Source organism: Gopherus flavomarginatus, chromosome 6 (genome assembly GCF_025201925.1).
Source record: "Gopherus flavomarginatus isolate rGopFla2 chromosome 6, rGopFla2.mat.asm, whole genome shotgun sequence".
In the NCBI taxonomy this organism is placed as follows: Eukaryota; Metazoa; Chordata; order Testudines; family Testudinidae; genus Gopherus; species Gopherus flavomarginatus.
In genome coordinates this window covers 47,528,722-47,549,029 of record NC_066622.1, presented here as the reverse complement: position 1 = coordinate 47,549,029, position 20,308 = coordinate 47,528,722, and the positions used below count along the sequence as shown (strand labels likewise).

General features: G+C 47.1%; 1 protein-coding gene across 4 annotated transcripts in view; it reads left to right on the top strand.

Moving 5' to 3' along the window:
* Positions 1-20,308, top strand: part of DNAH1 (dynein axonemal heavy chain 1) — a 140,762-nt gene that overhangs the window by 117,624 nt on the left and 2,830 nt on the right. For all 4 annotated transcript variants that reach the window (XM_050958623.1, XM_050958622.1, XM_050958621.1 and 1 more), the window contains 13 exons: positions 860-1,085; positions 1,188-1,383; positions 2,623-2,774; positions 4,868-5,064; positions 5,606-5,750; positions 8,827-8,985; positions 9,562-9,693; positions 13,175-13,345; positions 13,850-14,029; positions 14,765-14,941; positions 16,066-16,236; positions 17,606-17,736; positions 18,460-18,604. In XM_050958623.1, coding sequence (XP_050814580.1) covers positions 860-1,085; positions 1,188-1,383; positions 2,623-2,774; positions 4,868-5,064; positions 5,606-5,750; positions 8,827-8,985; positions 9,562-9,693; positions 13,175-13,345; positions 13,850-14,029; positions 14,765-14,941; positions 16,066-16,236; positions 17,606-17,736; positions 18,460-18,604 — 2,182 coding nt within the window. The remainder of the gene's footprint in view (positions 1-859; positions 1,086-1,187; positions 1,384-2,622; positions 2,775-4,867; positions 5,065-5,605; positions 5,751-8,826; positions 8,986-9,561; positions 9,694-13,174; positions 13,346-13,849; positions 14,030-14,764; positions 14,942-16,065; positions 16,237-17,605; positions 17,737-18,459; positions 18,605-20,308) is intronic.

The following is a 20,308-nucleotide window of genomic DNA, read 5'->3' as shown; positions in this document are numbered from 1 at the left end:
TGTGCTTAGGGTATGAGCCTGGAATTCTGGAGATCTGGGTTCAATTTCTGCCCTGCCACAGACTTCCTGACCTTGGGCAAGTGACTTAGGGCAGGTCTATGCTACAAGGCTAAGTCAACCTAAGTTACGCAACTCCAGCTCTGTGAATAACATAGCTGGAGTTGACGTACCTTAGATCAACGCCCTGCAGTGTCTACACCATGCTGGGTTGATGGGATAAACTCTCCTATCGATTCACCTTATGCTTCTCATTCCAGCGGCGTACCGGAGTTGATGGGAGAGTGATTGGTGATCAATTTAGCGGGTCTTCACTAGACCTACTAAATCAACCCCTGGTGGATCGATCACTGTGCAAAATAGAGACAAGCCCTTAGTTCCTCCGTGATTCATGAAGATAATAGCCTTTCTCTGCCACGCTGGGGTTCTGTGAGATACTCAAGGATTATAGTGATGGGGGTCCATGTACGTACCATAGATAGTTGCACCATGTGACTCCAGAGGAGATGTGACATTTAGATCAGTGATTCTCAACCACGAGTACGCAGAGGTCTTCCAGAGGGTACATCAGATCATCTAGATATTGGCCTAGTTTTACAACAGGCTACATAAAAAGCACTAGCAAAGTCAGTACAAACTAAAATTTCATACAATGACTTGTTTGTACTGCTCTATGTACTATACACTGAAATTATTTTATAATTATATGGTAAAAAGGAGAAGGTAGCAATTTTTCAGTAATAGTGTGCTGTGACACTTTTGTATTTTTGTCTGATTGTGTAAGCAAGCAGTTTTTAAGTAAGGTGAAACTTGGGGGTATGCTCCAACATCCCAGCGATAACATCCAAGGGTTTTGTTACAGTGGCTTGGAAGACCAGTTGCTGGGACAAGTGGTAGCTGAGGAGCGACCAGACTTAGAAGAGGCCAAGAACCAGCTGATCATTAGCAATGCCAAGATGAGACAAGAGCTGAAGGAGATAGAGGATCAGATCCTCTACCGGCTAAGCTCCTCTGAGGGAAATCCTGTCGATGACTTGGAGCTCATCAAAGTGCTGGAGGCATCCAAGCTAAAAGCAGGGGAAATCCAGGTAAGTGACTGATTCACAGGCACAGACACCCAGCCCTGGTCAGTTTAATCCTTTACAGAAACATGAAATGTGCAGCTGTGATGCCTCTGAATATTCCCACAGGCCAAAGTGAAAATAGCTGAACAGACAGAAAAAGACATTGACATCACTCGTCTAGAGTATGTGCCTGTAGCTGTCCGCTCTCAGATCCTTTACTTCTGCGTTTCTGACCTGTCCAACGTTGACCCCATGTATCAGTATTCGCTTGAGTGGTTCCTTAACATCTTCTTGTCCGGAATCTCAAACTCCGAGAGAGCAGGTACCTCTGAAGGGTTAGGGTGCTTGCTGTGAAAACGTGATCATTGCACGACTTTGCTCAACACCTGGGGGCAAATTCAGCCTTAGTGCAAGTGTGAGATTTAGATCTGGCATAGGCAGGTTTAGTGGAGTTGCTGCAACTCCACTAAACGTGCTTATGCTGGATCTAAGTCTAGCTATAATTGTTTACTGCCACAGCTGCTTGAATGTGGCCTCATTGCCTTCAAGCTTGAAAGTTCCTTCTTTTTTGAGACACACACAGAGCTGTAATTCAAGATGAAACATGGAGGCATCCTACATCAGCCAGCTTGGCATTGCCAGCATGAGAGAATTTTCTCTGGCTGGGAGCATCTTTCTCCTCCAATGGTTCTCTTCTGAAGCGCCAAATTATTACCTGGTTCAAAACAGGGTAAAGAGCTTGTCCTTACCAGTGAGTGTCTCCACTCCTTCATTCGGGGATTTCTTTTTCCTTGCAGTAAACTTTATTAAGCCCTTCAAGTGCCTCTCAGAGCCTAAGCATCTCCCAGTTCTCTCATTCCAATGTCCATCAACAAGAAGTCATCAGCATGACTTTCTGAGGAGCGAGACAAAGCTCAGAGGAGCTCTGATCCATTCTCTGACAGCATTTTTCCCTGCCTCTGGGACACCAGGGCAGTCCCATGCAAAGATGTTTAATTTCTGGTCAGACTGCTGCTGTTAATTAGAAATACTGAATTTCATGGATCAGGGCATTTAAAATACTGGCAGTACAGAGTAACCTTGAAACTGATGCAAGGGTAAATTCATCTCCCTCAACCACTGCCACTTTGCTGACATCCAAGGAACAGCACAGATATCCAGGCCAGATGCATGTGCCAAGATGTAAACAGGGGGCATGGTTCATTAACATACCACAGCAATATTCTATGCACCTGCAATTAACAGTAATATCGTAAGTGTATTTATAATGGGCCACATCTGGAGGTTCTTCTTAGTGTTTGCCTGAGTCAGTGCCCTCAGGTTTGGATACCCCACTGTTCCTTGTGAAGGAGCAAACTTTCCTGAGCCAGATCTGAAGGAAGTGAGATGGACAGCAGGAAGGGGCTAAGAGGGATGTGAGCTCCCTGCATAGTTTACACGTGTAAACTTGTACACTGAAACATACCCAGAGCCCGGCTGGCAAAGGGCCGTGTCAGTACCAAGTGTGGGTCCTTTCTCCTCCACTCTCGGCATTTGCTGTTCTGTGCCTGGTTCTTTTCAGACACCCTGAAGAAGCGGATAGTGAACATAAACAATTACCTCACCTTCAGTCTCTACAGCAATGTGTGCCGCAGTCTCTTTGAGAAGCACAAGCTCATGTTTGCCTTTTTGCTGTGTGTCCGGATCATGATGAATGAAGGGAAAATCAACATGGTGAGTAAACAACAAACTCCCTTGTCTGTTTAAATGAGAGGATATCCTGGAACAGCCAAAGTCCAGACTGCGCCTACTCCTGAAACTGGGAGCCAGCGTACTTTGTCTGTACAGATAGTTCTACCACCAGGGTCTGATGATTTGGATTGTCTGCCCAAGTTTCTATTCATAAGGGAAGAGTTACTCATCCTGGTCATCTGTTAGGTTGATGTTCTGAATCTTCCAAATGTTCATACATCAAAACATGAGTTCAATCTCCAGGGGTCTCTTCTAGGTAGTTTAGTCTACAACACACACCTTTCTCCAGTATTTGGCTGTGACAAAAACAAAGGGAATTCAGGGTGGTCAATTCTGGCTCATTCATGGATGATCTGCCATCTGTCCCATTAAAACAGCTTTTCATTGCCACACAAGAGGATTGGCAGATGGTAGAGTGTCTTACCACACTTAAATAACCAGGGGTTTGCAAGGGTTGGGCTTTCATGCAGAGCTTTGCTTCCAGAAAGATCAAGATGAATCTGGTTAAAGAGAAGGGATTTTACAGAAAATGGGCTAACCAAAATAAGACTAAGTTTCAGATGGGCAGCCGTGTTAGTCTGTATCCACAAAAACAACGAGGAGTCCGGTGGCACCTTGAAGACTAACAGATTTATTTGAGCATACGCTTTCGAAAGTTTATGCCCAAATAAATCTGTTAGTCTTTAAGGTGCCACCAGACTCCCTTCCAGGTTAGATGTCAGTGTCCTTCCTTTTCTTGCTTTGTTAATTAGCTTTCCGCTTTATGCAGTGCTGCTGAGTGAACTTAACCCTGGAACCCCTTGTGCCACAATGAGATCCCAAACCACCTCATCTGCTCATAAAACAGGACTCTGTAGCAGGGAATTAACCACCCATTTGCCAGTTGTAGAGTCTCTAGGGAATGTTGTAGACTTTCTCAAATCCTAGAGAGATAAGGATTGAGGTGCATTGGCAGAGCACTGTGGAGGAAATCTACAGATCTGATCCTGTGACTGTATAGTCAGATCTGTCACTTACCACATGCATCTGTTAGATTCGAACAGTAAGGCAGGGAAACACAGCATGAAGTTACTGTAAGAATTTTGTTTCTTTAACATAGTGTTAGTGCTGTGGGGTGTTGCTAATGCTGCTGGTTTTGGGGGCTCCTGCATACTTGGCAGCAGCAAAGAGTGCAGTTTGCTGATTCAGCAGACCTCGATGTGATTTTTCTATATGAATACCAGGCTTGGTTCGGTGGCAAAGGCGATCAGCCAGGTTTATTGTCAGCAAAGCATGGTACTTGCGCCCTGTGCTGCAGGTCACAGGGACACTAACACATGTATGCCTGTGACAAGGTAAAGGCTCAGTCAGCATAACAGGGTGCTGTCCCCTACACTGATACAAAGATGCCTCTCCTGCGACCAGGAGCGGCGCCAGGGTTTCTGACACCCTAGGCGGACGGCCATTTCACCACCCCCCGCCAGTCTGGTGGACCTACCGCAGTCATGCCGGCGGACGGTCCACTGCTGGAAAGGCTCTGGTGGAGCTGCCGCAGGCATGACTGCGGTAGGTCCGCCGGAGTCTTTAGACCAGCGCACCATCCGCCGAAATGACTGTGGCAGCTCCACCGGAGCCTTTCCAGCAGCGGACCATCCGCCGGCATGACTGCGGTAGGTCCACCAGACCCGCATGCTGCTCCCCCGGCAAAATAGCCCCCCCAAAAAATTCTGGCGCCCTAGGCCATTGCCTAGGTCGCCTAAATGGTAGCGTCGGCCCTGCCTGCGACTTCTCCTTTTATACATTGATATGAACAAGTTACATATTACTTTCCATGTGTCATTACTATCCTGTATCTTGTACCTGCTCATTCGAACAAAATGTCCTCTCAGGCCAGGAATGTGCTTACTTGGTTAGCTAATATGTGGTGTATTGCTATTCTGCCAAGGGCAGGCCTACTTTGGTTCACCTCCTTTGGTTCATACTGTTCTTCATGCCCCAGCAAGGCTACACGCAGTAGTGACTGTGTCCCACAGTATGACGCTGAGATCTTCAAGGCTGAACAGGCTGGCTGTAAATGTGTGCTGTGTGGTCCACAGGACGAATGGCGTTACCTCCTGTCTGGAGGTGCTATTAAAAAGATAAGAGAGAACCCAGCTCCTGAGTGGCTGTATGAGAGAGCCTGGGGTGACATCTTGGCCTTAACCAACCTGAAGAATTTCTCCAGCTTTGCGGATGATTTTGTTGACAATATCCAGGAGTTCCGTGCAATTTTTGACAGTGCTGAGCCGCACAGGTGAGTCCTTCACCCCTTAACTGTGGATCTGAATTCTGTCTCTGTGTGGCGGACAGTACCAGGGCCAGCTCCAGGCCACGGCGCGCCAAGCGCGTGCTTGGGGTGGCATGCCCTGGGGGGCGCTCTGCCGGTTGCCGGGAGGGCGTCAGTGGGCTCTGGTGGACCTCCTGCAGGCTTCCCTGCGGAGGGTCCGCTGGTCCCACGACTCCGGTGGAATATCCGCAGGCACGCCTGCGGGAGGTCCACCGGAGCTGCGGGACCAGCGAGTGGCAGAGTGCCCCCCGCGGCGTGCCACCGTGCTTGGGGCAGCGAAATTGCTAGAGCCGGCCCTGGGCAGTACAGACCCTTCTCCCGCAATAATACAGCCATATTGCCTGGAAAAAGAATCACTAAAATCCAGGCACTGACCACACATGATCTCAGAAAATCCTGGTGCATATTCACCTGGTTTTAGGAGACTTGTTTTCCTTGGGCTGATGTATTTGGCATCTGTTTCCATCCCCAGAGAGTAACCCAAACTCAGTGTGTGATTCTCTTGCAGAGAGCCCTTGCCTGGGAAGTGGGACAGCACGTTGGACTCCTTCCAGAAGCTGCTGCCCCTACGCTGTCTGCGAGGGGATAAGGTCACCAACGCCATGCAGGATTTTGTGGCCACGAATCTGGACCAGCGCTTTATCGAACCACAGGTAACTGGCCAATGCCATGGCAGAAGGCATTTCCATTGAGAATGGATGGGAATGATGCAAACTGACTGTGCGCTGCCCTTGATCACCCCAGCCAGGCTAGCGGCAGATGCTGATTTAGCTTTAAATGGATGCTTTACAACATCCCTTGTTTAAATAATGCCTAGCTCTTATACAGCACTTTTCATCAATAGATCTCAAAACCCTTTGTAAAGCAGGTCAGTGTCATTATCTCCATTTTGCAGATGGGTAAACTGAGGCATTGAGCACTGAGGTGACTTGGCCAAAGTCAACAGGCCAGTGGCAGAGCCACGCATAGAACCCAGGCCTCCTGAGTCCCAGTCCAGTGCTCTCTCCACCAGCCACACTGTCTGTACTCACTGAGTGAGTATTGGGTGGTGATGGATCCACCCACTGCCCTTTAACCTCAGAATTACTGTTCATCTGGAACTAACAACCATACACTGAAAACTACCCGGTACAGGGCTGGGCAAACTTTTTGGCCTTAAGGCCACATCAGGGAATAGAAATCATATGGAGGGCCATGAATGCTCACAAAATTGGGGTTGGGGTGCGGGGGTTGGGCTCTGGGGTGGGGCTGGGGATGAGAGGTTTGGGGTACAGGCGCAGCAGCGGCTCCAGGCACCAGCGCTTCAAGTGCATGGCTAGGGCGGCAAGCTGCGGGGGACACCCTAGCGGTCCCTGCGAGGGCGGCAGTCAGGCAGCCTTCGGCGGCTTGCCTGCGGGAGGTTTGCCAGTCCCGCGGATTCGGCGGCAATTCGGCGGCAGGTACGCCGAAGCCGCAGGACCGGCAGACCTCCCGCAGGCAAACCGCCGAAGGCAGCCTGCCTGCCGTGCTTGGGACAGCAAAAAAGCTAGAGCCGCCCCGTGCAGGAGGGTATTCCGGGCTGGGACTGAGGGGTTTAGAGAGCGGGAGGGGGATCAGGGCTGAGGCAGAGGGTTGGGGCATGGGGAGAGGCTCAGGGGTGCAGCCCCCGACTGAGTGCCCCGGCCAGAGCGAGGCCGAGCCGTGTGGTGCGGCCCCCACCCAGCAGCCCGGCCACAGCGGGGCTGAGCTGTGTGGTGCGGCCCCGACCTAGAGCCCCAGCTGGAGTGGGGCTGAGCCGCTTGGTGCCGCTCAGGGGCTGGCTTAAAACAGCTGGCGGGCTGGATCCAGCCCGTGGGCCGTGGTTTGCCTGCCCTGACCCAGTAGGATCAAAGGCAGAGAGGAGGCATGGCTGGAGGTTACAGCAGAGATTAGGAAGGCAGAAGGCCTAGATTCTGTACTCCACTTTGCTCTGAGAACTTGAGCACATCGCTGGAAGGATGTGTGCCTCAGTTTTCCCATCTGGAAAAGGTAGGTACTTACCAGCCTTTTTAAAGCCATGTGAGAGAGGTGGGTTAAAGATGCCATAGGAATGCAAAGCAAGCATCGCCATCATCAACATTGTGCAGAGCAGAGTTTTTCAATGCAGCATCCTTAATAGATCACTTGGAAGTGCAAAGCAGCGTTTAGGCATGTACAGTCTTGTTGACACTAGAAAGCTGTAGTGCTTTAACTATACCAGGATAATGAAAGTGGCACAACCCCCCTAGTGTGGTTGCATTTATACCATTATGAAGTTGCTTTATACTATAGCTGTTCTCATATAGGAAGGGAAATAACCTATACAGCTACAAGGCTTCTTCATACCGATATAGCTACATCCATACTATGGGTCATGCTGATCTAACTTAAGGTACGTCTACCATCATGACTGTGCGTAGAGTAGAGACGCTGCATGCCTAGCTAACACAGGTATAGATAGCAGTCTAGGTGGTGAGGCCCAGCTTAGGCGAGTAGAGGAGAGTACGTTTCCTACACGCCTGAACTATTAGGGTCTGTACTCTGTATAGCTTTCTACGCACCCAAGCAGCACCTTCCCATCTACACTGCTATTGTTAGCAGTGTAGTGTCCCACTGCTGGAGCCTTTCTCCTCTGCCTCCCCTCTGCTGGAGGGTTTCACTGCAATGTGCAGCCACACGTGTAGTACCTGTACGCTATCGGCTGCCAGAAGTGTAGACATAGCCTATATCTGTAAACAAGCATACCCCTAACTGCCCTAGCTATACCAGCCCCCTCTACTGTGTACAGCAGGTCTCAGTAACTGGTTTATTCACCTGATGCCAGTCAGCAACCAAAGGTGGGACTTTAACATCTTATGAGAAGTATCCCCATATTTACAAATTGGGCCTCCAGTGTCAAAGCCCTGGCAGAGCCAGGGGTGGCACACTAAGAAGCAGTCCTTGCATATTGTCTGCTTGCCAGTTTTAACATCAAGCAGTTCAAACAGCCCTTTTGAGAGCATTCTGTAAAGAAAATGCAGGAATTCCCACGTGTCAGCTAATGGCTTCCGTTCGATGAGGGTAAAAGAGACATGTCTAGGCAGAAGTGTGTGGGTAGCTGTCTGCCTGCCAGATGCACCATTTTAAACCAGTTACACATCGGGCCACAATCTTCAAATATGGCTGCCCAGAGTTAGGCACCTAAATCCATATAAAAGGGGCTGGATTTTCAGAGGGGCTTCAGTGGTGGTACCAGACAGTGATTCACTGGAGGCAACAGGAGGAAGAGATCAATGGTTCCTGGAGCATATGGTGGTGGAAGACATTGCCCACAGGGTGAGTGAGAGTGACTGATGCGGGGAAAGGAGGAAAGAGTTAGAATGGATAACTAAGGAATGGAAGGGGACCAGCTCTCAGATCCAAACCCCACCACAATCAATGGAGAGACTCCCTTTGGCTTCCTTGAGCTTTGGTTCAGGCCCTCAGGGATACAGTGGCAAATAAGTTAAAAAAGGAGGAAGCAAAGGCCTCTGCACTCGGCTTCCTGAAGCATTATCTGGGTCAAAGACCTGTCTCTAGAACAGATAATTTCCAGTCATCAGGAAGACTGTGATTCCTGAGGACAGACATGACAGTGAACATAGTGGCAGAGGCAGGCCGTTGGACCTGAGAGAATGCCTTCTCCCTTTGCTTGCCCTCCCCAGCACAGGTCATCAGATATTACTCTGAGCGAGAAGCCTTCCTGTCTTTCAGACTTCAGACCTCACTGCAGTGTTCAAAGAGTCCACTTCTACTACGCCTTTGATATTCGTGCTCTCACCTGGGACAGACCCAGCTGCTGATCTCTACAAATTTGCTGAAGAAATGAAGTTCTCCAAGAAGCTGACGGCTATTTCCCTGGGCCAGGGTCAGGTAATCCACTGGTTCCGCTTCACTCATTCTGAGCAATATAGTCATCTCAGTACACAAGGGTTTACTCCAGGAAAACTAAATCCTACCCCACCATTCTGAAAACACCCCCTTTGGTCCCAGCTGGTCACAGAGGTTCCTAGTGGCTTGAGGGATTCATTCAGCAGCAACATCCACTCACATTTCTTCAGTGGCTTAGAAATGCCATGGAATTGACATGGACATTTGTAGAATGGACATTTGTAGTTTGTAGTTTCTCTCTCCGATTCTCTTTTGGAGCAGATTTTTTTAAAAAAAAACCTTTATTGTAAAAGCAGGTGGAAAGCAAAACTAACTTCAGGCATAGACTTAACTGTGGCCTACGTCCCTCTTATATTGTTAAAATGCTTTTCTGAGACACTGGTTTGGTTGGAATTTTGCCATTTGGTTTATGCGGGTATCAGACCAACAGTTGAGTGGAAAAGTAGCTTAAATGGTTTGAATGTCTTTGAGCACTGATGTCACATGCAGTCATTCTAACAAACAATATAGCATACAGTAGGTATGGTAAAGTTGGGGAATTTTGGTTTTCTTCCTTAGGGTCCCCGAGCCGAGGCTATGATGCGAAGTGCTATGGAACGTGGGAAGTGGGTCTTCTTCCAGAACTGCCACTTAGCCCCAAGCTGGATGCCTTCGCTGGAGAGACTCATGGAGAGCATCAATCCTGACAAGGTTACACAAACACATACATGGATGTTCTCCTTGAATTTCAGCCTGATGTTTTATTCCACAGCTTTACCCAGCTTCCTCTGGACCAGGAAGGAGACTATCTTATCCTGTGATCTCTTTTCCAACACCCATTCAGTGTGGGCAGGATTAGTTGCCTATTTGATAGGATGTGACTCACTAGTCCCATGATGCACTGATGCCCTGTGCACACCTCCTCCTCCAGCCCAATGTTAACAATTCTTAATACTTACCTTTTCATATATCAGCTCAGTGACATCACTTCGATGGCACTATAATTGCTCCTATTCCGCCAGTCCAGTTAAGTATCCTCCCTCCATTATCACCTTCTCAGTTCCACCCGCTGTTTCCATCCCACTGATGGAACATTGCACTAGTGTCCTGGTCACTCAGTTGCCTTGTGCTTGGAGCCATCACCCCTTTACTGCCATAATCACTGGCTGACATTTCCAGCCTGGAGTGACACTGAAGCATCTGTGTTACACCAACCCTCTTAAGGAAGTTACAGATGTTACTGACCTGATGGAGGAATGATGGCCAGGCCTTGTCACTCTAGAGCTTTCTTCTCTCTTCAGAGAGCCTCCTCAATGACGGAGAGCTGCCTGAGTTGGCTAGAGAGTGGGTACAACACTACAGGGAGCACAATAGCACAAGGCCTATGTCCAGTGGAAAAGTCTCCAGTGGATCTGTTAGTCTACAAGCCTGGACCCATTTTGGGCACTAAGAGGAAACCCAGCAGCTAGAAAAATGTAATTGTTACCACATGTTAGGCACATATCTTGTGGTCATCACCAAGAGGGCTGTAGGTGCTGAAAGCAGTTATTCTATATCACGTAATGTGTAAATGTTATCAGGCATCCAATCTGAAAAGAATCATAAAATCACAGAAAGGACCATAACTCATAGAAACATAGCTTAATTTTGAGCAAAATGAGCAGGAAGCTTAACTGATAATGCAACTATGTACTCAAAATAGTACAGTTTGGGAAATATTTAGCCCCAGTGATTTTATGCATTTTCTCATACTTTTGTGCCATTGGTTATGACAATATGAGCTTGTTTCCACCATGTAATATATCAAAATATCTGCCATTGTTGTAGAGTGGACTGATATGAGAAGAAAAATTTGGTCTCCGATTTGTAGGAAGCTATGCAGATAAGAAGACACCTACCTCCTAATATAAACCATATTTTTGCTCAACCGGAGGTCAGTCTAAAGCACACATGGTACAACTGTAATTATCTGCTTACTGAATGCAGTAATACATGTAAACTACTTATATAACAGAAATGACTCTTAGTAGAAGGACTGTAGAATGTCTTGTATAAATATAGCGTCTGAATAACAAAATATAACCATACATTATATAACCCTACATCTAACTGTGAGCTACTGAATGTCTAATGCAACACCCCCTCGAGTTATATTTACTCACAAAAGTAGCCACAGTAATCGGCAGATAGTTGAAACATTTCTACTCCCCCACAGAATCTGTATCCAATGCATTCAATACTCTGTTGCTACTCTCCTCACTCACAGTTGCATACATCAGAGCACACCACCTGCAGCATTTGCAGCTCCTTGTTGCACGGGTACTCTCAAAGCCACATTGCACAAAGACGAGGATGACTTCTGGAGCAAGTGGTGGCACCGTCATTTTAGGAACAAGATGTCCTGTGCTATCTATCTCCAATCCAGTGTTGACAGGGGACACTTGAATATACATAACTGTATGTATGACTGATAAATTGCATCTTCCAGGAGCTGCCTGACAGAGGCCGTTGTTGGTGGCAGTTTCTCACTGGTTTTGTTCTTCTAAGCAAACAGCTCATACCCACCTTATCCAGAGATGCTTGCTTCTTTCCACAGTATAGTACAGATACCAGTGAGCCATAGGCTGCTCACTAAAAAAGCTGCGTTTGGGTTGGACCTCAGTTACCTACCTTTGAATCTTGCCAGTGATACTGAGCAGGGACTACTTGATTCACCCACTGCTTGGTTCTTCATTAACTCTCTAGTTAGGTCAGCTCTGTCCATGTCATGACTTCAAAGCAGTAGTCCTAATTTGTGAAGCCATCAACAGGCAGAGACGTAGCTACCTCCTAGACAGTTGTATCATCTTTGATGTCTGACTGTGTCTGAGTGTTTCTGCTCTTTGCCCTCAAACTGCTCACACATGATACAGAAAAACTGCACCATGTCCAGCAGCTACATCCACTCTGGTGATGCCCACCAGAGATGTGCCCACCATGGAATCGCAATAGAATTTTTCTAGCTGTTGGATTACCCTACTTCATTAATAAAACCCATTTGAAAATCTGGCAGGCAGATTATTGCATAGTATTAGTACTTTGGGCAATAACAATGTGCCACACATCTTGGTATCTAACTGGGATAGGTCTGCTCATCAACAGAAAAGCCTTTAATGTGGCTGGGTAGTTGAGCAGGGCATCTCTGCTGGAAGAGTTTCCAGTGGTTCTGAGCACAGGGGATCTCAGGAGAAATGGATCCCTCTGGAAAAGTTTGTTCCATCTGAGTTGGGAAGAGCACTGCCTGGTAGTGAGGGAGGAGGACCTCCAGTTAATAAGGCTTCCACTAAACTTCCTTAGTAAACAGATATCTTAAACTTAACCTCAGCGCACTTAGAATCATAGAATCATAGAATATCAGGGTTGGAAGGGACCTCAGGAGGTCATCTAGTCCAACCACCTGCTCAAAGCAGGACCAATTTCCAACTAAATCATCCCAGCCAGGGCTTTGTCAAGCCTGACCTTAAAAACCTCTAAGAAAGGAGATTCCACCACCTCCCTAGGTAACCCATTCCAGTGCTTCACCACCCTCCTAGTGAAAAAGTTTTTCCTAATATCCAACTTAAACCTCCCCCACTTCAACTTGAGACCATTACTCCTTGTTCTGTCATCAGGTACCACTGAGAACAATCTAGATCCATCCTCTTTGGAACCCCCTTTCCGGTAGTTGAAAGCAACTATCGAATCCCCCCTCATTCTTCTCTTCTGCAGACTAAACAATCCCAGTTCCCTCAGCCTCTCCTCATAAGTCATGGACTCCAGCCCCCTAATCATTTTTGCTGCCCTCCACTGGACTCTTTGCAGTTTTTCCACATCCTTCTTGTAGTATGGGGCCCAAAACTGGACACATTACTCCAGGTGAGGCTTCACCAGTGTCGAATAGAGGGGAATGATCACATCCCTCGATCTGCTGGTAATGCCCCTACTTATACAGCCCAAAATGCCATTAGCCTTCTTGGTAACAGGGGCACACTGTTGACTCATATCCAGCTTCTTGTTCACTGTAACCCCTAGGTCCTTTTCTGCAGAACTGCTTCCTAGCCATTCGGTCCCTAGTCTGTAACAGTGAATGGGATTCTTCCGTTCTAAGTGCAGGACTCTGCACTTGTCCTTGTTGAACCTCATCTTACACCTTACAATCCCTTTAATTGTCTAGGTGCACCGTGACTTTCGCCTTTGGCTCACCAGTTTACCCAGTAACCAGTTCCCAGTGTCCATCCTCCAGAATGGCTCCAAGATGACCATTGAGCCCCCCCGAGGGGTCAAGGCCAATCTGCTGAAGTCCTACATTAGCCTGAATGATGACTTCCTGAACTCCTGCTCCAAGGTAAGAACCACATCCTTTCCCCCAGCTCTCTGTCTGGACCATTTGGCTAGACTCATTCTTCCTGCTGCCATTGGGTCACTGAGGAGCAGACTGGTTTTGTAGGGCCTTATGGGCTGAGTGTCCCTCTCCTGGCATGAAACCTCAGCAATATGGGTTCTGTCACATATTGCAAACAGCAGGAACTCGGGGGCTTATTGGAAATATTGTGGCCTACCTTTTCAAACTGGGATGTCTAAAATTCACCCTTATATGCTTATTTAGAATCATAACTTTAGACACTCAAGTTTGAAAATGTTGGCCCATGACTTTCCCAAATGGCATAGCCAGGACCAATATTCCATATCTTTGGGCTGGGCTCCTTGTCAGCCTTCTGAAATCAGCAGGTTGGGCACTTTAGCCTTCCGCCTGCTGATGTGCCAAGAGCATACATATCTCATTCAAAAAGAGAGAGCCAACCACTGGTCAAATAACCCTTGTTCCTCTTATTGTCCCCATGTCCTGTAGATCTCCGAGTTTAAGGCCTTGCTGCTGTCACTTTGCCTCTTCCATGGTAATGCTCTGGAGCGGCGGAAGTTTGGGCCACTGGGGTTCAATATCCCATATGAGTTCACGGATGGAGACCTCCGCATCTGTATCAGCCAGCTAAAGATGTTCTTGGACGAATATGCAGACATCCCGTACAAGGTGGGAATGGAGAGCTGGTCTGCCTTACTTCTGAATGGGCGCTGGAGAGGTTGCTGGTGCATAAGGGGGCTGCATGTGCTCTGTTGTGAGTGTGGGAACTCTACACAACTGGGAAAGTCCATGGAAGCAGTATAGTATGTGATAACGATGGGAGGCATCATTGAAGGTGTCTGGAGATAACCTAGGAGACATTGGATTTCAGAAGCTTGATCTGCCTGTGTGTTCAGTTTCATCCCCTCTGACTGTTGTGGAAAGTTGCATGGAATTGTTTGCAGTCTCACACAAATCCAGCAGCAGTAAAATATACAAGCCCTGATTTGCCCTGCGGAACCTGCGTGGAATGTCATAACTCCCATTCCATGGGCCAGCTCCATTCTTTGCCATCCCTGGGCTTCTGGTGGGCCCCTGTGTTCGCCATGGAGACCAGAGGACTGGAGTGCCCCCTGAAATGATTGACCTACCACCCACAATTCCAAAAAACATATACATTTAAAGATATTGCATGCAGTAGTCTGTATTCCTACCATTGCAGGCTTGTTCCCAGCAGTAATTTCCCTCGTGCTATGGACTAGAAATTTATAACAGACCATGCAGCGAGACAGACTTTCCCAAAGATTTACCAAGTCATCCTTCACTTCCTTTCTTGCTGAGATTCAAGTTCATGTCCCAGCTTAACATTTGCAATGAGTTCTATGGGGTAGGATGTTGCTTCTAAGGTAACATTTTCCTTTGCAGGTTCTGAAGTATACAGCTGGCGAGATCAATTATGGAGGCCGAGTGACTGATGATTGGGACAGGCGATGCATCATGAATATATTAGAAGATTTCTACAAGCCAGAAGTTCTAACTGAGGATTTTGCTTATTCCGAGTCAGGGATCTACAGACAGATCAGCACCACCTATGATCTTAACGTAAGTACTCAGCTCGTAAACCCACATGTTCTCCTAGCCTCACAGGCACAGAGCAGAACGCTAAATAGAATCTGGAGACTCCAAATGTGAGATCATCTTCTGGAAGAATGTGATAATATCCGAGTGAATTAGCAGAAAGTACAAGGTAATAAAAGCCTGCAAATCCGCTTTTATCTGACTCTGTACCTGCATCTCACAACAAGAGAATCAACACAGAACTGTGAGGCAGGGCTGTCATTGTCTGTGTTTGTACAGCACCTAGCACATTGGGCTCCTAGGCACTACCATAATACAAATAATAATGATGCAAAAGCATGTCCAGCTGCACAATAGAAGACTTTTTACTGAGGACTTCTGGTGGCAATAGAAGCAATATGAGTGATTCTGCAGTCGCTTGTAGCTATTGTCAGAATCCCCAAAGTAAGACTACCCTTATAATATGTAGTTTGAGTATAGATTATCGTCTAGACTAATACCACCCGAAGTGGACCCAGAGTGGAACCCTTACCAGCATTAGCCTACAGCTTTTGACACTTGCTTGTCTATCTTGATGAGTGTACACAGTGGTGGTGTAGCCATGTCAGTCCCAGGATATAAGAGAGACAAGGTGAGTTAAGTAATATCTTTATTGGACCCACTTCTGTTGGGGAGAGAAACAGCGCTCTGCATGGCTCAAAAGCTGGTCTCTCTCCCCAACAGAAGTTGATCCAATAAAAGATACACTCATTAAAGAGACAAGGTGGGTGAGGTATGTGCTGCTTCTCCAGATCGCTGCCCTCACATCCCTTCTCCTTTAGTGCAGAGCCAAGCTCCACCCCACATACAGCGTTCTCAGCTTCCCTCCCAGGTCAGCCCTTCATCACCATTCTCTTATTCCTCTCCCATCCCCTTTCTGGTGTTGGGGCATCTCAAACTAGCCACCTCTGACAACATTCTGTTGGTGCATCACCATGTAAGATACGAGGCTGTATAAAAGCCAGGAAGTCCAAAGGCATGTGTCATATTCCTCTCCTCTTTCAAACTCTGCTGGGCCAATAACCATCAGAATATAGCTATGCTATTTTCCTCTCCTCCCTTCCAATGCACACTCCTCACCTCAAATCTTGTGGCTGATTTCACCCTAGGGATACATCCAATATATCAAGAGTCTGCCACTCAATGACACCCCGGAGATATTCAGCTTACATGACAATGCCAACATCACCTTTGCTCAGAACGAGACCTTTGCCCTGCTCGGGGCCATCATTCAGCTGCAGCCAAAGACGTCCGCCTCAGGAGGCCGCGGCAGGGAGGAGGTGTGTAACTACAGTTGCTGGGCTTGCCACACGCTCAGTGTAACATACAGTGCTCTGTGGGACAGAGAAAGGTAAAGCCCGCCCTCCACTGGTTACTGCTGCCTACTACAGCCATAGTCCCTCTAGCTAGATTTTACAAGGCAAGCAGGATCAGGTCTAGTCAGTCCTTGGAGGGAAGGTCCTTTGTTCCTGTTCCCCAAGGAAAACCCAAGAGCTACAAGACGTGCTATTAGTGAGTAGCTAGCACTCTTCTTCCTGGCTCAGGACTGAAGGTAGGGTGCTCTGCAACTGGAGGTAGCGTTCAGAAACTATTAAATAGTGTCCTGACCCCTTCTACTCATTAAGAACCACATGGCATTTTGCGCAGGGGCATTAGCCTTTGTGTCCTGGTCTGGGGATGTGTAACTCCCTTGGTAGTTTTCACAGGATAGTGTTCTTCACATCCTGACTGGAACAGTTGTTCAGCATTGCTGAGCACTGCTATAGCTTTGTTGCCTCCCATTCCTAAAGACATGGGGGAGGCGTTTCCTGTTTTGGGATCATGTAGGCATTGTGTACATGGAGCGAAAGCAGCTCTGGGATGGTGGACAGTGTTGATTATAGGGATGGAATGTAGTTCCCTTCCCATTACACCCTTGTTGGGAATGAGATTCCCTAAAAGATCTGGCAGGAAGCTGGGCAGTTGTGTAACAGCTGATTTTGACTTAGCGCTTCCATTGGGGTTAGTGCACTGTATTTTAACAAGAAGATGTCCTCTCCTACACACAGCTGTGGTATCAATTCAGCCGGGTGAGTCTGTGCCACCTCCTGGTGGATGAGAGAACAACATAATAAAAGGAGCTAAATACATAGGCTCAGATCCTCAAAGGTATGTAGGTACCTAGCTCTAGACTTGAAGAAGAGCTCTGTGTAGCTTGAAAACTTGTCTCTCTCACCAACAGAAGCTGGTCCAATAAAAGATATTCCCTCCCCCAACTCAAGTCACTCAGTGTCTCAAGTCGCTCTTGGCAGCCATCCTTTCCTTTGCATGTGGTCTGTCACCACAAATACTTTGCCCTAATTTCCCCAACAAGCCTGTCCATTGTGTGCCTCAAGGATGACTTTTTTAGAGAGTGTCAGGGAGAGGCTTTTACTTTGCAACTCAAGAATTCCTGCCTCAGGGAGCATTTTTTGGAGGAAATAACTAGCAGCAAAGTTACTGCTAACCCCAGGTGTAAGTCTGGCCCCAGGGAACAGAAGCGATTCATTTCCCCTTTGACTTTGGTCAGGCTCGTTCCTTCTGCTGACAAGTTAAGAAGGCCTCTGAAGTTCTCTACCTAGAAGCTGTTTCCAGAGCAGCTTTTCATGCCTTGTTCCATCTACTTTCTAGCTTGTAGAGGAGACATCAAAGGACATCTTGAAGAAGGTCCCTGACCCCATTAACCTGCAGGAGGTGATCCTGAAATACCCGGTGCTGTATGAGGAGTCCATGAATACAGTGTTGGTGCAGGAGGTGATCAGGTAAAGCTCTTACTCACTCCCAGCCTTTCAGTTTGCAGGTACACACCTCCTCTACAGAAGCACTAGGGGAACTGGCATGTGAGCTTCTGCCCCCAGTGGGAAAGGAAATGGCTACGCAGGCTCTCAGAGCAGCCATTCCTGGAGAGGAGAAAGCAGAAACTTAGCCCGTTTTCAGCTGGTCCTTGTGGAAGGTATCAAGTGCCTTTTGCACCACATGTGGTGGGACTGGAGTTCCAGTGTTTGATTAGGTTCAGATGTTGCCTTAGTGACAACAGATAGGGCCTACAGCCTTAAAATCCCACCTGTCCTGCAGGAATCGAGTGCCTTTTCAATACAGGAACTCCATGTTATTCACTGGAATTCATCCTGCAGTTGAAGTTTGAAGGTTCAAAGACATAAAAGAACCACGTAGACAAGAGGTGTCATTTATTGGAGAGAACTTATTACAAGTTCCCATTGTTAGCTGAGCATTTTCATAGGGTCAGAGTTTAGAGACATTTTCCATGCTCTTCAAAAGTCTCTCTGGGTTGGGGCTGCAGGCCAGAAGGCCACACTTCAGTAGGGCTAAAGTTGTGCAGCACATCAGAAGGGCGTTGTTTTTACACATTGATGGTGATGGTCTCATTCCTCAGCACTGGAAGACCTCAGCCAGTGTTCATAAATCATGGTCTTGGATTGCTCTGCTCCTTCCCCAGAACTTCTGTCTTACTCTTTGTTGCTCAGGTACAATCGGCTCCTGGAAGTAATTGCACAGACACTGCAGGATTTGCTGAAAGCCCTCAAGGGTCTGGTGGTAATGTCCTCCCAGTTGGAGCTCATGGCCAACAGCTTGTTCAACAATATCGTTCCAGAGCTCTGGAATGCCAAGGTATGCATCCACCTGCCGGTTGAGGAGCATTGGCTCATCAGGTTTTGAACATCACCTACATGGTCCTTCCTTCATGATGAATCAGCTCAGGACTTGAACAAAGGAGACTTAAGAGCTGGCACAGGGGTCAATGAAACTAGAACTTCTCCATTAGAAGGGTTCTGATCCTGATTCTGTTATATACTGAAATGAATTAGTGGGTCTTATGCTAGTCTCCGGTGGGCTCTGATCCACACCAAAAACACACCTCACAGTATGACATGCATATCTTGGGCTGGTCAAGATTGAGGTGCACAAGCAGAGCTTTATAAATAGGTTTGTAAGTCTTACCACCCTCTTAGTCCAGCTTAGGCATTTGCAGCTATTTCTCTACTAAGTCCCACATTTACCTCTTAAGAACATAAGAACGGCCATACTGGGTCAGACCAAAGATCCATCTAGTCCAGTATCCTGTCTTCCAACAGTGGCTAATGCCAGGTGCCCCAGCAGGAATGAACAGAACAGGTAATCATCAAGTGATCCAGCCCCTGTCGCCCATTCCCACCTTCTGGCAAACAGAGGCTCTAGACACCATCCCTGCCCATCCTGGCTAATAGCTATTGGTGGACCTAGCCTCCATTAATTTATTTAGTTTTTTTTTTAACCTTGCTATAGTCTTGGCCTTCATAACATCCTCTGGCAAAGAGTTCCGCAGGTTGACTGTGTGTTGTGTGAAGAAATACTTCCTTTTGTTTGTTTTAAACCTGCTGCCTATTAATTTCATTTGGTGACACCTAGTTCTTGTGTTATGAAAAGGAGTAAATAACACTTCCTTATTTACTTTCTCCACACCAGTCATGCTTTTATAGACCTCAGTCATATCCCCCTTACTTGTCTCTTTTCCAAGCTGCAAAGTCCCAATCTTCTCTCTCCTCACAGAAGCTGTTCCATACCCCTAATCATTTTTGTTTCCCTTTTTTAAACCTTTTCCAGTTCTAATATGTTTTTGAGATGGGGCGACCATATCAGCACGCAGTAGTCAAGATGGGGGATATACCATGGATTTATATAGAGGCAATATATTTTCTGTCTTATTATCTATCCCTTTATTAATGATTCCCAACATTTGATTCACTTTTTTGACTGCTGCTGCACATTGATTGGATGTTTTCAGAGAACTATCGACAATGACTCCAAGATCTCTTTCTTGAGTGGTAACAGCTCATTTAGATCCCATCATTTTTATGTAAAGTTGGGAGTATGTTGTCCAATGTGCATTACTTTGCATTTATCAACATTGAATTTCATCTGCGGTTTTGTTGCCTAGTCACACAGTTTTGTGGAATCCCTTTGTAGCGCTTCACAGTCTGCTTGGGACTTAACTTTCTTGAGTAGTTTTGTGTCATCTGCAAATTTTGCCACCTCTCTGTTTACCCCTTTTTCTAGATCATTTATGAATATGTTGAGTAGCACTGGTCCCAGTACAGACCTCTGGGGACAGCACTATTTACCTCTCTCCATTCTGAAATTGTACCATTTAGTTTCCTATCACTTAACCAGTTACTGATCCTTGAGAGGACCTTCCCTCTTATCCCATGACAGCTTACTTTGCCTAAGAACCTTTGGTGGGAACCTTGTCAAAGGCAAATGTTCTGCCATGTTTTGAAAAGCAGCAGGACTCTTATCTTGTGGTTCCCTATGAAAAGACCCCAAATCACCCAGAAC